Here is a 13,684-nt window from a genome sequence, read left to right on the forward strand (position 1 = left end):
TTACAGAATATGGAAGAAAATTCCCATACCATCTCTTAGCAGTATTAAAAAAAAAATCTCCAAGTCAGGATCTCAGAAAAAGAGTTCAAAGCCCAGTTCTGCCATAGACTTCCTACATGATCTTGCAGACTAGTTTCCAGTCAAGAAGTGGATGACAACCATCCCTTTGTTCTCTAGAACCTCATCTGACAAAGCTATGAGGAAAAAAAAAGCTTCTTTGGACCATGCACTTCCTCACTGGTTTCATACAGAACATAACCACACTCTCAGCCTCTGGGTGTCACTGTAACTACAGTAATTCCTTACAACAGGTCAGCTAAGCTCCCCCCCACCTCATCCCTTGAGAGGCTAAGAAGTTTTTCAAAACAAAACTATCCCTACAATACCAAAGGCAGAAGCCAAGTTGTAAAAGCATCATTGAATTCAAAGATACCCCTTTAGTTCCGATAGTCTTTCAAAAGACATCTTTATTATAAAAGATATAGAAAATTAGAGTTAAACTTGTTTCTTCCACAATGTTAATCACAGCAGTTATAAAAAACCAAGGTAAACATTTTTAAGAGCATTTATATACCAAGTGTTTGCTACTTGCCATTGAATATGGCAAAGACATGCTCAGTATCAGTGCAGTAAGGGCACTCAGCAAGCATCAGTCTGCCAGAGGCCAGGGGAAGGGGCTCCTCGTTTACCCACTCTCACATGCCACACAAAAGCACAGTGAAGCAAGACCCAAATTGCAGGATGTCAGCCTCGCTCTGCTGTTTGAGGCAGATGTTCCAGCTCCAAGCAATCATGGGATTTGTCTCTCTAAACATCAGATCACTCAGTTACTTCAGGTACTACATCATTAAGCTTTCACTCAAAGAAAAACAGCCGGTAAGTAAAGTCATTTTAAAGTAATTAATTCCTTCCTATTGCCAGGGTGTTTTAAATTTCATCTGAGTTCCCAGATAAAGTTATTTTGCCAGTTTCCTTAGAAAGACTCATTTCTTACATACTTACTACCAAGAATTTAAAGTGGTGGCTGAGGGTATTCACTCATGGTGATTCCATTCAGGTAGCAGAACAGCCATTCACCTTCAGACAGGAAGGACTATGCACTTTGCTGCCCACACTAAAGGTACAAAGATAGTGAGACTAGAAGGAAGAGCCACCATAACCTGTATAAAGATAGAGGATGCAAGACTTCAACTATTATTTAATGCATTACAGATCACCATGTAAACCTGAACGTGAAGACCAGGACTGGGCATGCAGGGCAAGGGCAGGTAAAACCAAGGACAGACTCAGGACTGCCTTGTGCATTTACGTGAGCCAAAGCCACAATGCTCCAGTCTGCATTTTTAAAATGGCTGTTTGTTTTTCTTTTAAGGAATTGAATAAAGCCACCGCACAAGATCGCAATCCTCCACTGAACACAAGAGTGGTCCTTTATCTGTTTTTATACTACGTTCTGCTTTGGGCAGATGCAATCCAAATTGGTAAGGAACGCATTCAGTCAGCAAGGATCCTGGTCAGTATTTTGCTAGGTGGATGCTGTTTTCACCCCTTAAAGGCAAAACTAAAAGATATATTGGTTAAAAATAGAAATAGTTAGTGTTTCAACCAATTCCAGGAAAAAACTGCCATTGGCTACAAAAAGCTTATTTAGTTTTTTCTTTTATGACAGCACCATCAAAAAAGATATTATACCAGAGCAGAAACAAGTCACAGGCTGCTCAGAAAGCAAACAAGGAGGCAAACCTCTTGTGTTCTCTTAGCAGCCATCTCTGCACAGAGACCAGATGACCAGCTTGCTACAGAACCATCCAAAAGCAAGGGAGAAAGTCTTCTTGTCTCAGATCAGGTCCACTTCCTGAGCCCTAGTGTGCACACTTACAACAGCTAATTCAGTGCAGTTTAAATTCAAATCACTTAGTTTAGCTTGCAAGGTTCAGTAATACTTCTTGGAAACAATTGTGTCTGCAGCCACACATTTTGTACCTATATTAGAAGGTGATACTTCAGTTCCTGCTAGAAGAACTCCTTCTGTGTATGGTCCTTATCTCTCATCCCTCGCAATTTCACAGACTGCTCACCTTCAGGAGCGAGTCTGGCAGTATTTCAGCAGTGGTTTCCACACTGCGAGGGAAGAACCAGCATTGTACAGGTCACTTTAAGGACTGTTTTATGCTTCATGTACCTAAACATCAAACTAGATCACCACAAGATAAATACCTGTACTTGACCATTTAGTACAAGATTCTGCAGCTAGACATATGCATGTTACAGCAGGCTGAGTGGGCCATTGAGGAAAGAGTCACAAAACAGCATGTAGTGTACCAAACAGATACTTTTCTTCCAGGTTGGGCAAATATGATCCTCTTATTAGGCAGGAAAAGTTGGCAGTGGTAAATCCTGCACCACTGGCTGGTTTGCTGGTGATCACTCATCTCACCATTCCTAGATTCTTCCTCTCTGTTCCTACCAGTTATTTGGCAGGTTACAGAAGCAACGGAGTTCTTTCCCCAGCTGGCTGCTCTTTCTGAAAAAAATCTTTGATATGCAGTAGCTTGTTATGGATCCTCTCTCTTAGGGGAGGGATATGATGGCTAGGGTCTAAGACATTGGTGCTTCTGCGCTCTCTTTCCCGCTTCCAGGTGAGATAGGGGTGTGGTGGGAAGGGCACTTCACTTCTCTCTCGGCGAAGCTGCACAGTTACTCCACTAAGGGCCAGCATTATCCACACTGACAAGATAATGAAGTCTGAAAAAGAAAATGAATGGATTCCTATATCAAAGCAGAGCATTCCTTCCTTTCCAAGCACAAACACTGAACAAGTTTAGCGACAGAAAGGAATGAAGTGTTGTTGCTGCATCCTCACATGCCTAGAGTAAATCCATGAAAAGGCAAGAACACGCATGGATTTGAGATGAGTCTGTTCAGTCACCGTATTAGGCCTTTTGACTGCCCACTCTGCAAACTCATCAGCAAGGTGTCAGTCCAAGCCCGAGAAGCACCTTTCACAAGGGCCTTTGTCACATAACACCTGCTGGAAGGTTGGCACCTTTGAGTCTACTCAGTATTTCTTTTGGAGGACTAGAATTTATCATCTGGGTGTTAAATCTCACACCATACTTACTGCGTTCTCCTTTCCTCCCTTCCTACCCTCAACACTCACTGTTTACAATGGAACCAAAGAGGCAGTGGTTTCTCAAATGAGCATTTCATACTAGTTCTTTAAAAAAAAAAAAAGAAGTCTTAAGAGCAGTACTCACCATTTGTTTGAAAAGGCACATTGGTGTAAGCTCTGCTGAAGTAGTCATTGAGGACCCTTCTGAGTAAGTCTAAGGTGATGTAAGCAAGACTTGTGTAGACATAACAAGCAATAGCTAGGATCACTGCATAAGAGCCTACTATTCCAGACGCCACTATGTTCAGCTAGAGGGGGAGAAAAAAAAACACAGCTTTAGGAGACTGATAAACACTCTTTATTCCCCACTTCCTTAAGGCAGTATTTTGTATCAGTTCTTCTATGAAAAACTGGCTGCACACACCTGTTATCCAGACAACCTGTTAAGACAGCAGAAGTCTACTAAATGCAAGTGTTAGCAGATGCTATGTGCAACATTGCAAAAAGTCATTCCTTTGCTTATGGACCATTTAGCACAAGTAGGGTTGAACAGGAACTCCCTAGAGCTGGGCTTCATGAAGCTGTGTTAAGTCTTCTATACATATCCCACAGGACTACATTTTGCATTAAGAAGTCTAACGCCCCTTCCTCCCTCCTCCTGAGGTGACAGCACAGATAACTTACAATTCTTGGACAGCCAACAAAAAGCACTGGAATCATCAAGGCTACAGAAGAAAAGGTGACCCAGAACACAACATCGTCACGGAAGACCCTGTAGTCTCCTGCAAAGACACCATATTCCACATGTAACTTACTAGTTAACATAACATTTCCTTTTTTGCAAGTGATTGGGGGTAAGCTTTTTCCCCAAAGATTCTGTACATTCAGAAGTCTAGAGTACAGTGTGGAAAAGCTTAGCTTTTGAGCTCAAATGCTGATTAAGATGCACTGTAACACAGTTACTCAAAACAAGAACAGAAAAACTGTTCCAGTTGAGTATAGGTCCTGTACTCAAAGTTGGGACAGCAGATCTCGTCCATGAAACAAAGATTTTTGATGAGGTATATGTTACTCATCTGGTTAGAATGAAAAGTACCAGAGTACTTCTGCCCAATACGAAACCTTTTTATTGCCTATATAGAATCTATAAACATGCACCTATGTATGTTTGACTCTAGAGTATGGTGCAAGTACAACCATCATAACAATGCAAAGCAACAAACTCTTCTGGCTTTAGGAAGAGTAATTAAGTCACTCAAACACTTCTTTGTTCCCCCTGCTCTCTAAGGCCTGTCAATTAAACAGAGGGGACAAGCTGACCCCTAGCTGAGTCACTGTTTTACTTTAATGAAGAGCAACCAGGGACTGCATGGATTATCACAGAATTGTGGCTTGAGTCAAACACAGATGACTGGAGAATAAGAAAAAACTGTGCCACCAAGGGATCTTAAGTAGAAGAGTTTTGAGATTTAAAATTACAATAGAGAAAGCAGTGTGACTGATGCTCTGATGTCCCAGAGGGATTCCAGCTCAGCAGCCTTGCTTGCTTTTGAGTGATTTGTCTATTGTTTCTTTCTTAAAGTTATTCTAAAGACCCTGATGATGTCAATTCAGCTGCAAATACAAGTTTGACCCTTACAGTGCAGTGCTCCCAGAGCCTTATACTATAGTATGGTGACAGGTAACAGCAAGAGCTCCTCTTAATCCACAATGCCTTTATGCCTGAAGCCTCCAAGTTAGACTGCAGATTTTCTACTGTGACTTGTTCTGGATAGAGAACAAGACAGACAGCAAGTGCTCGCCTGAGCAGAGCTGGTGTCACAGACTGCTGAGATGGCAGACAGCTTAGGTAGGAAAAGCCTCAGCAAGTTCTCCGCAGAATAAGTGGTTTCCTTTTCCCACCAGTGCAGATTCCCTAAGTGGTTTTAGTTACAGCACACCTGAAAGAAAAGCTTCAGGTACATCTCTATTCCTCCCAACACTGGAAAGTTAAATATAACACTAAGATAAACCAGATAGTGGCATTCACCTTAGAGCCTTGCAGTGTTCCTGTAATACAGCAGGAGCACACCACTCAATAGCCAGCACTTTGCAACAGAGTATTTCAGTGCATACCTAGTGGAGTAAAGAAGACTGTCGATGAAAAGAGAAATCCCAGCACAAGTCCAATAATAAACATACAGAGTAGGACAGAGCCAAGTCTCCACCAGCTTGCAACCAGGAAAAGCCCTCCAATAATTCCAGCTACTGCTGTCAAAATAAGACGCACTGAAAAAGAAAAGGGGAAATTCCAACACTCTGAAAACTTCAGTTACTGCAATAACATGTTCAGCAGCTTTATTTACATGCTTGATTTCATTATCTAACAAAAACTTTCTGAAAAGAGCCAAACGAGTATCAGTACTTGCTTCATGCATTTCACTTAGACTCCAGTCTGCAACTGAGGATGTGCTACTGAAAGAGTGGCATAGGAATGGAGTGAAAGTCTTGCTACTATGTACATTAGTATCTTGAACTGCCCTGGGAACTATGGTTGCAACGCACATGTATCAAAAAAGTAACTATGAGGTAGAACAAAGACAAAAAGAACTAGTTCTTGCTAGTCTAACAAGCAGGATGCAGACCTTCCACTCCATCATTTTACAGGTGAAATTTGCGTTTGACCTGAAACCGCGGTCCACCCATTATGAAAGAAGTAGGAAAGATGTACGTTGCAAGTTTCCAGAGTTTCTAAAAACCTGTATCTTCCTTGGATAGATACTTAAATTTGTCTTTTATAGTTGTAGCTCTTAATTCTGCATCACTATTTGATGTTGGAAGCAACAGTTACTCTGTTGCATATTCAGCTACTATGGTAATCAGAGCTCAGTTCTACTACCCAGGTATCACCCTCCTATACTTCCTAAGGCTGGCCAACAACAAGTACAACTGAGATTTTACTTAAGGGATTTATAATAACGGTACTTTGGGAAGAGCGCAGGGTATCCTGATACATCTACTCACCATCATAACCAAGGCCAGTTACCCTTGTAATGAATACAAAGAAGAAGAATCCTGCAAATATGAAGCCCATGAAGAATAAGTCTAGAGAAGGAGGAGAAAAGATTTAGTATGGTGTCATATCACTTCATACCAAGCCCACTTCAGTACATCTTCAGACTTCTTCACATTACAACAGGGAAAGAACATATCAGCTCACTGGCTGAGAAGCACAAAAGGAAAGCCAGACAACGCTTTGTTCTGGAAAAGGGTGTCCTCAAGCACTTCAAATAGTCAAAAAACTACATATTTATATCGCCCAGCATGCACCCTAGTTCTGCATTTCTGTTCTTTGAATACCAGAAGCTTCTTCCTCTACACTTAAAAGCTTTGATCCTGTAAAAGCAAAGCAGTGGACCTAATTGGCACAAAATCACTATCAAGTGAATCTTAGTAATAACACCACCATTCTAAGTTAGATCTATGAAATTCCAACCAGACTTATGAGGAAAGAAACAACATTCAGTACCTGTTTTCCAGAATCTGTGTCCAAAAAAGCAAGTGAAGAGACCAAGAACAGCAAGAGCAGTGAAGAATACTTTGGTAGAAAGTTTGCCTACGAGGAGAAAGAAAGGGTTACTAGAGCATTCCACCTAGTAGTCCCAACAACGACACTAAGGTAAGGTCAGGTTGCTGTCACTGAGTCTACTGACAACTTAATAGCTGCCACTCCTTCAGACACACCATGTGAGCAGATCTGCAATGCCTCAACTAACAGTTATCTTGATAGGATGTCCAACAGAACACTGAAGTAGTTCCCATCTGATTAAGAAATCAAGAGCTTCCTCCTTTGAAAGAGACTGAAGTTTCTGCAACAATAGTTAAGTAGCTGTAACTTGCTGTTTAGAATACTGATACAGCTTACCTGAAAATTCTCTGCTCAGCTTTAAAAAGGGACATCCAATCATCTATAAAAATCAGTGCTACACAGTTAGTGACCCAGGCAGCACCTATAGGCCTGCAGCCTTCACCATAGTCTCCCTTTAGTATACTCTCCACACAACAGAAAGGACCAGCAGCATCCCAGTATGGCTCACCTCTGCCTCCTAGGCAAAATTCTTACTGGTATTTAAGCTATTTGAAACAAGTAAACCACATTTTCCTAGTTCTCTGAATTAGAGAAAAGGGGTTTAGCCTGGATAATTTGTCTCATGTCATCATAAGACAACACTGAGTTTGACAACAGTTACTTATGTTACAGTATATGATAAGAAAATAATCATGAGAACAAAATCTTACTTTATGAACCATATTCTACCCATTATTCTTGTCCCTTCTGCAGTCATAATGAGAGTGGCAGCTTTGCTCTTCTGCTCAAGTTCTATGATTATATAGCTTTGTACAAAGTAGCATGACTTTGTAGTCATTTCGCTATTATCTTCATGCTTTTTTTAGGTAACTGCTTTTAAAATATTTGTAAGTTACCAATTCCTGTTAGCACTAGCATAGTTAGAAAAATCAGGCTGGACCCTAATCTAGTTCATGTTTTATTAGCTTAGTTTCACGTGCAGCATCTATAGTCCTAGAAGTGATCTAAGATTATGTATCCAGTTCAAAAGGAAAAAGCTAGAGTGGCACTACAGAGTTGAAAGCTATATATTTGCAAGCCACATATTAAACCTCCATTAAGTTAAAACTTCAATTGCTAATAGTTCTCCTTGGTCTTATTTCATTATTCTAGAATTTCTCCTCAATCAAGAATTAGACTCTGTCATAAAGTAACAAAATATATCTAGTGTAGAACAAAGAGCTCCTTCACACACTTAAAAAAAAAGTCTCAAAAGCACCACTCAGCACGTTGGGGCACAACAAGCTTGAAATGAGTTGGCAAGGACGTACAAGTCCCAACTTACTGAGAGAAGAGCAGTTATCCACCAGGTCAGCAAAGCTGCAGGCATATGTATGCACAGGTATGTATGCAGCAGAAGTATTCCAAAGAGGATCCCATACTATGACGTTGTAGATCACACCTTGTCCAGGGAGTGAGGAAAAGTAGACATTGGTCTTGTCATCAGTTGTCAGTGTAAGCATCTGGAACAGTAAAGAATATTTTTAATTGCAAGGAACTGCTTGACACTGTTGGCATATTGATGTGCCCATACAGCTGAGGGAATACTCAGCAGCTCAAAGATGATCAGCAAGAACTGCAGGCAGAGCTCTCTTATTCTGAACTGTCTCAGTATTACCAATTGAACAATTAAAGGCTTACAGGACAGACACCACTTCCTCCAACATTACCAAGTTTGCTGACAGGGGAGAAGATTCTCTCACTCATATGTTTTGCTCCTCCCCATTTGAGAACACAGTTCAGTTTACCTATCAGTCTACTAACCCAGGTCTGGCCTCTGAAGCAGGCAAGGCTGCCTTTCTACTCCCTAGCAAGGCCAGACAGGTCATGGCCACCGAGATTGTCCCCTCTCTGTCCCTTCCAATCTCTTTGCTGGGGGGTAGGTAAACACGCAGCAAGTGTTTACTCTTGCATACCAGATCTCTTTATGCCACTCCAAATGGGGCCTGTTCCTAGTCCAGTTCCACTACACTTTCCTCCCACCTCTTTCTTGCATTCCCTGCCCAATTCTCAGCACCTAAGGATGCCAGTCCACAGCATCTATCAGGCATTGTAGGAGACTGTATCAATCTTTGTCAGAAGTGGCTCGACTTGTGGATTTACAGGCATTCAGTGGCAGTATTGCTATAGGCAAGCTGACCTCAACATCACTGAAGGAGCACTGTGGCTAAAGCAGCATCCAGCAAGCAGGAAGACACCGCAGTTAAGAGCTTGTTTAATTGAGAAAAGAGTGCAAGACATAGAAACACATCACAGACCAGTCACTAACATCTACTAATATCAGAGCCCACTGCAAGAAGCCTCAATTCTGCCACATTTCGGGCTGTGCTAACTAGCCACCTCTATCCCAAGAGACAGCGGTTACCATTTTGCATGCATCACTCACTGTATACTTCCTAGCCAGAAATCCCAGATACAAGCAAGAAACCTGAAGCATCAGCAACTTGCTTATGTCAGCACTCAAGGAAGATAAGCACAGGGGATGAGAAAACTTAAGATAGTGCCACTGCCACATGCCTGGTACACCAGTGTTTCAGACTTACTTTAATGCCGTTAGCTTTGATACTTTGCACCTCAGACATCTTCCGTATGTGGCTCATGAGTACCATCTCAGAAAGATCGTTCTCTGGTAAGAAGTACTGGTAGACATCATAGCGCAGTCGCCATCTGGAGTTCTGACCGGTCCCTGAATCGCAGGATGGTGGGTTTGCTCCCCTACAATTAAAAAGAGATCAGTTGTGTGCTCAGCACAAGCCCCCAGATCTTAACATTAGTTTTCAGAAGTTACCTGTCCGAGTTGGCAGTATTTGGCTTCTACTCTTTGAATTAGTTGCTGGTGTTAACTTCTAAACTAGACTGTAAATGTTTGTGAGCACAGACTACAGCAGTATTATGCAGAACTACCCTGATGCAGGTAGTGCCTCTGCTGGTACCTGCCTTTATATTTATAGAGGCTTCCTATGAGTTGTCATAAGGAGCCAGCACAAGAATTCCAAGAGGTCACAACAGCCAAAGATCACAGCATCACTGCCTGTTTTTTCCATGCGATATATACAGCTCTGAACATAGCCTTCCCCATTTCCTGCCTATCACCTGTGACATTAGTCACCGTTCAGGAAATAATGCCTTATAACTTGAAGTCTCAATATTAAACAAAACTCCAGGTCATTATCATGCTTCTATACCAGTAGAAGAATAAAACTGGCTATAATACACAACTGCTCCTCAAACAGATTAAGTCATTATGAGGAATGGGAAGATCTAGTATTTGCTGACTGCTTGCACATCTGAAGTTGCATAACCTCTCCCACAAGATGCAACTCTCAACTTTTATCTCTCTCTGTGTTACCTCTTCCCCTCCTCCTTTTCCTCATTTACTTCTCAGTTTGTTGCAGCAAACAAGATTTCTGCCAGCAGCTGGATAGTCAGCCTTTCCAGCAGAATCTTGTTTTATGACCTTGGCCAAATACAGGACAAATGAGTATTGTGTATGGGGATGCTCAGTGCACTGAAGTTTTTCCACACACCTGGTATATCCCAAGTTTGCAGGGGCAAACTTGATGTGTATATCAACCAACGTATAGTCTAGGTAAATGTTTGGATCCACTTCCAAGTCAAATTCTAGATTACAGCCTCCAGGAATAGGATCTAGAACACAGAAGAGATAGCTGTAGTAGGTTTTACTTCCCCCTTACACAGCATGAAAAAAGTTCTAAGACCTCAGCAATGCATGTACTTGCAGGCATAGTCTGCTTGCTGAGCACATAAGATTGTCAGGTTCTAGTCCTGCAGACAACACAAGTGCTTTCACTGCAGTCTAAGGTAGGTTCTGATACATATGCACAGCAGTTTTCTACTCTAAGGCTGAAGTCATGACAAGACCATACAGTACATCCTATACATTACTTGCAATTCAGCAGTGATACTAAACTTTTTCAGCCCATTTCAAAAGGATTTCTGGCATCTCCATCATATGTTTGCACCATGTAAGAACATCACCTCTGAAAGGTCAACACTTCATTTCATAGTTAACTTGTAATAAGCAGAGCTGGTATCCCTTAACAAGTAATAAGAACATACCTTTCTCCATATAGGGAATAGAGATAGCTGTGCTGAGCACCTGGCTAGCATCCAGTGACCGAAGGTACCATGTACATACGCTCTGTTGAGGCTGAAGGATGGAAACTAGTCCTTTGTCTACTCCGGTTCCTGAGCTGTTCACAGATGGATTCTGGACAGAAACAAGTTATATAAACAAGCAGTTCTTGAGAAGATTTCTACCACAGCTTTAGGTATTGCACAGGAGTCATATTCCTGCCACAAACCTGTAGGGCACACATTTCAGTGCCAGTTGCCACAGAGGAGGCATTCAGCCCTTAGCTAGCTAGTAAAAAAAGGAAGATGGAAAAAAAGGAGCTGGAAAAAAGGGAGGGGCCTCTGACACCACACACTACCTAGTTCAGGCTCAAAAACCCAAGTGATAAGTTTGAGACTACTAAAGAGTTAATCACAAGCAAATTGCAGAGAAATCTAGCTAGTGGAAGTCTAGTGCTGCACAGCAATGCACTGACTAGTAAAGGTGTAAGAGGATTGGAATATCCCTCACAAAAAGTTGTGAGATGTCACTAAAGGGCATTCTGGGAACCAAAGTGCAGAAGCACATCACTATCTCCACCAGAATGGAGATGATTGTATGACAGTTGGCTTAACACTAGCCATGCCAGACAAGAGTGCCTGGGGCCAGGTCAGCTACCAACCCAATGCCCACCAGCACCATCCTTTTCAGAATCAGGGGTCTGGAGGAAAGATCAGGCAGCAATGGCAGTGCCACACTCACAGCTGGAACAACCAATTGACCTGCAGTAAGATCTATTTTTCAGCATGGAAAATGTGCTTTGGTCCAAGAAGGCCACAGTTATCTGAGGCAACACTGTAAGGAAGCACTTTGGACATGGCAGGCTTTAAGGTCTGGCTCAGCTTCATATTTCTAGAGGCAGGCCAGCCCTAAAAGCAACATAGCCATATTTATGCATCACTATCCTTGGCCTGGTAAGGCCCATGAATGCAAAGAGGATCTGAACTGACAGCAGAAGATTCTACCAGTGGTGATCAAAGACTGAATAGATGTAACAGTAATGCCTTAGCCCTGTAATCCTGGCTATTTCACCAGTACAAAGATAACTGAGCTGGGTGACTTGTGTTGCAAGTTATTAATCTCCTAAGCTTCCCAGAATACTCCTTGGCACCCAGTATATTCTCATTTGGAAAATACTGATGGGGAGAGGGAAACTGATGGCAGCTGTCAGATCTCCATCTACCACTGCCAGCTTAGTCTATGTTCTGCTCATATACCACTTAGAGCCTCACTGCACCATAAAAAAAAAAATCAGTATTTTTAGATTGCATCCCAGTAATGATGGGACAAACTGAGGCTAGCGTATAGTAGTAGGAATGCTTATATTGTTGGCTAGAAGTAGCAGTCTTCACTGGAATTTCCTCCACTAGGGAGGAATTTCTCCATGTGCCACCAAAGGAGAATTAGATTCAGGACAAGGAACTGGGGTAACAAGATATTATACCTGTAGTGGCTAGATCCCAGCCACATATCAGCAGACAACTAAACACCCCAAAGTGATCATGTTTAGTGTATAAGGTATCTGGCAAATACTTATCAAGAATCTGTTTTCAATTTGACAAGCTGATGGATAGTAGTCAGCAGTCACATGTCAAAAGCACCACTTTCACCAAGAACAAAGAGCCCTGAAACATTTTCAAGCCAGCTCTGAAATTTCTTTACCGTTCAGTCATCCAAAATAGTAGCTATGACATGTAAGTACAAGAAAGTATTATTTTAGCTTCAGAAATCCTAAGAGCCATGCAGGTAAAATATTAATATTATTTATACAGCTTCAGTTCTATATTCCTACACGTACCAGAGCCAACTCTTCTGTTGAAAGAAAAGTAGCACTTAACAGAAGCGACACTCTCACCATACCTTATCAAAGGATATCACCACATCACTTTGCTGAGCATGTACTTGAAAAATAACGACAGTCACATTGCTTGCAATGTTCCTGATTACAGCTTCCACTGGATTGGTCTGGTTAAGTAGCACATTTCTGAATTTTCCCAAGGAGAGTTCAAGAAGACCTGGATTACAAAAAAAGGAAGACACTTTTTTTTTGTCCAGAGGGAAGCAATTACTAAAGGGAGCCTGGAAGCTTCCAGTAGCCCAATATTAGTCAGCTGGGAACAGAACAAGATGTTGTTTTATGCTACTCTCATCCTGTAGGCTGTATTAAGGTTTCAGAGACTACTATACACAGAGCTATACCTACAAGAACAGATACAGCTAGAGAACCTGCCATGCAGCCTGGCACTCACCTAAGCACATGGGGCAGGACTCCCACCAGGAGCTCAGTATTTGATACAGCTGAGCTCATCAGCAACAGACACTAGCTGCAGCTGACCAGCTAGTGCAATCAACAGCAAGTAATATTCAGTAGAGTAAATAGAGAGGATACTGAGGACTACCGGCTCTTTGGCAAGTACAGGCGAGCATGCTTGTATTAGCCAGCCAACTTGCACAATACCTGTTAGACTTCCTGGGTGAATTCCCAGGCCATGGGATTTGGAGTCAACCTCTATAATACAGAGTCAAATCTGTAGTTTACATCTGTATACTTACCCACTTTCAGCTACTTCACATGTCTTTTGCTCCCACGCTATTCTTAATTATTAGGACTGTTGGACCCTGATTTCTGTATCTAAAAATCTAATTTTTCCAAGACACAACCAAGACTGTTTCTTCTTACGGTGATCATAACCCCATGATCCACTGTCATTTTAATTTAAAGAGAACCACATGACCTAGGATACAGGACTCTGAGAATCAGCTTTGGCTTGTCATTCAAGTCCTGCAAGAAAGCCTGGTTTCTCCCTGTGCTGAGCTTGTGAGGGACAGG

At 41.9% G+C, this 13,684-nt stretch overlaps 1 protein-coding gene across 1 annotated transcript; it reads right to left on the minus strand.

Moving 5' to 3' along the window:
- Positions 1-485: 485 nt before the first annotated feature.
- On the minus strand, positions 486-12,866 carry TM7SF3 (transmembrane 7 superfamily member 3). Its single transcript, XM_019471992.1, has 11 exons — positions 12,715-12,866; positions 10,800-10,950; positions 10,247-10,367; positions 9,263-9,434; positions 8,005-8,182; positions 6,621-6,707; positions 6,116-6,196; positions 5,228-5,380; positions 3,797-3,894; positions 3,258-3,420; positions 486-2,745 (listed from the first exon to the last, which is right to left on the minus strand). Exons 2-11 carry the CDS (start codon positions 10,807-10,809, stop codon positions 2,483-2,485), a joined length of 1,326 nt encoding a protein of 441 aa, XP_019327537.1. The 5' UTR covers positions 10,810-10,950; positions 12,715-12,866; the 3' UTR covers positions 486-2,482.
- Between the last annotated feature and the right edge of the window lie 818 nt (positions 12,867-13,684).

This window comes from Aptenodytes forsteri, unplaced genomic scaffold, assembly GCF_000699145.1.
Source record: "Aptenodytes forsteri isolate BGI_AS27 unplaced genomic scaffold, ASM69914v1 Scaffold241, whole genome shotgun sequence".
Classification (NCBI taxonomy): domain Eukaryota; kingdom Metazoa; phylum Chordata; class Aves; order Sphenisciformes; family Spheniscidae; genus Aptenodytes; species Aptenodytes forsteri.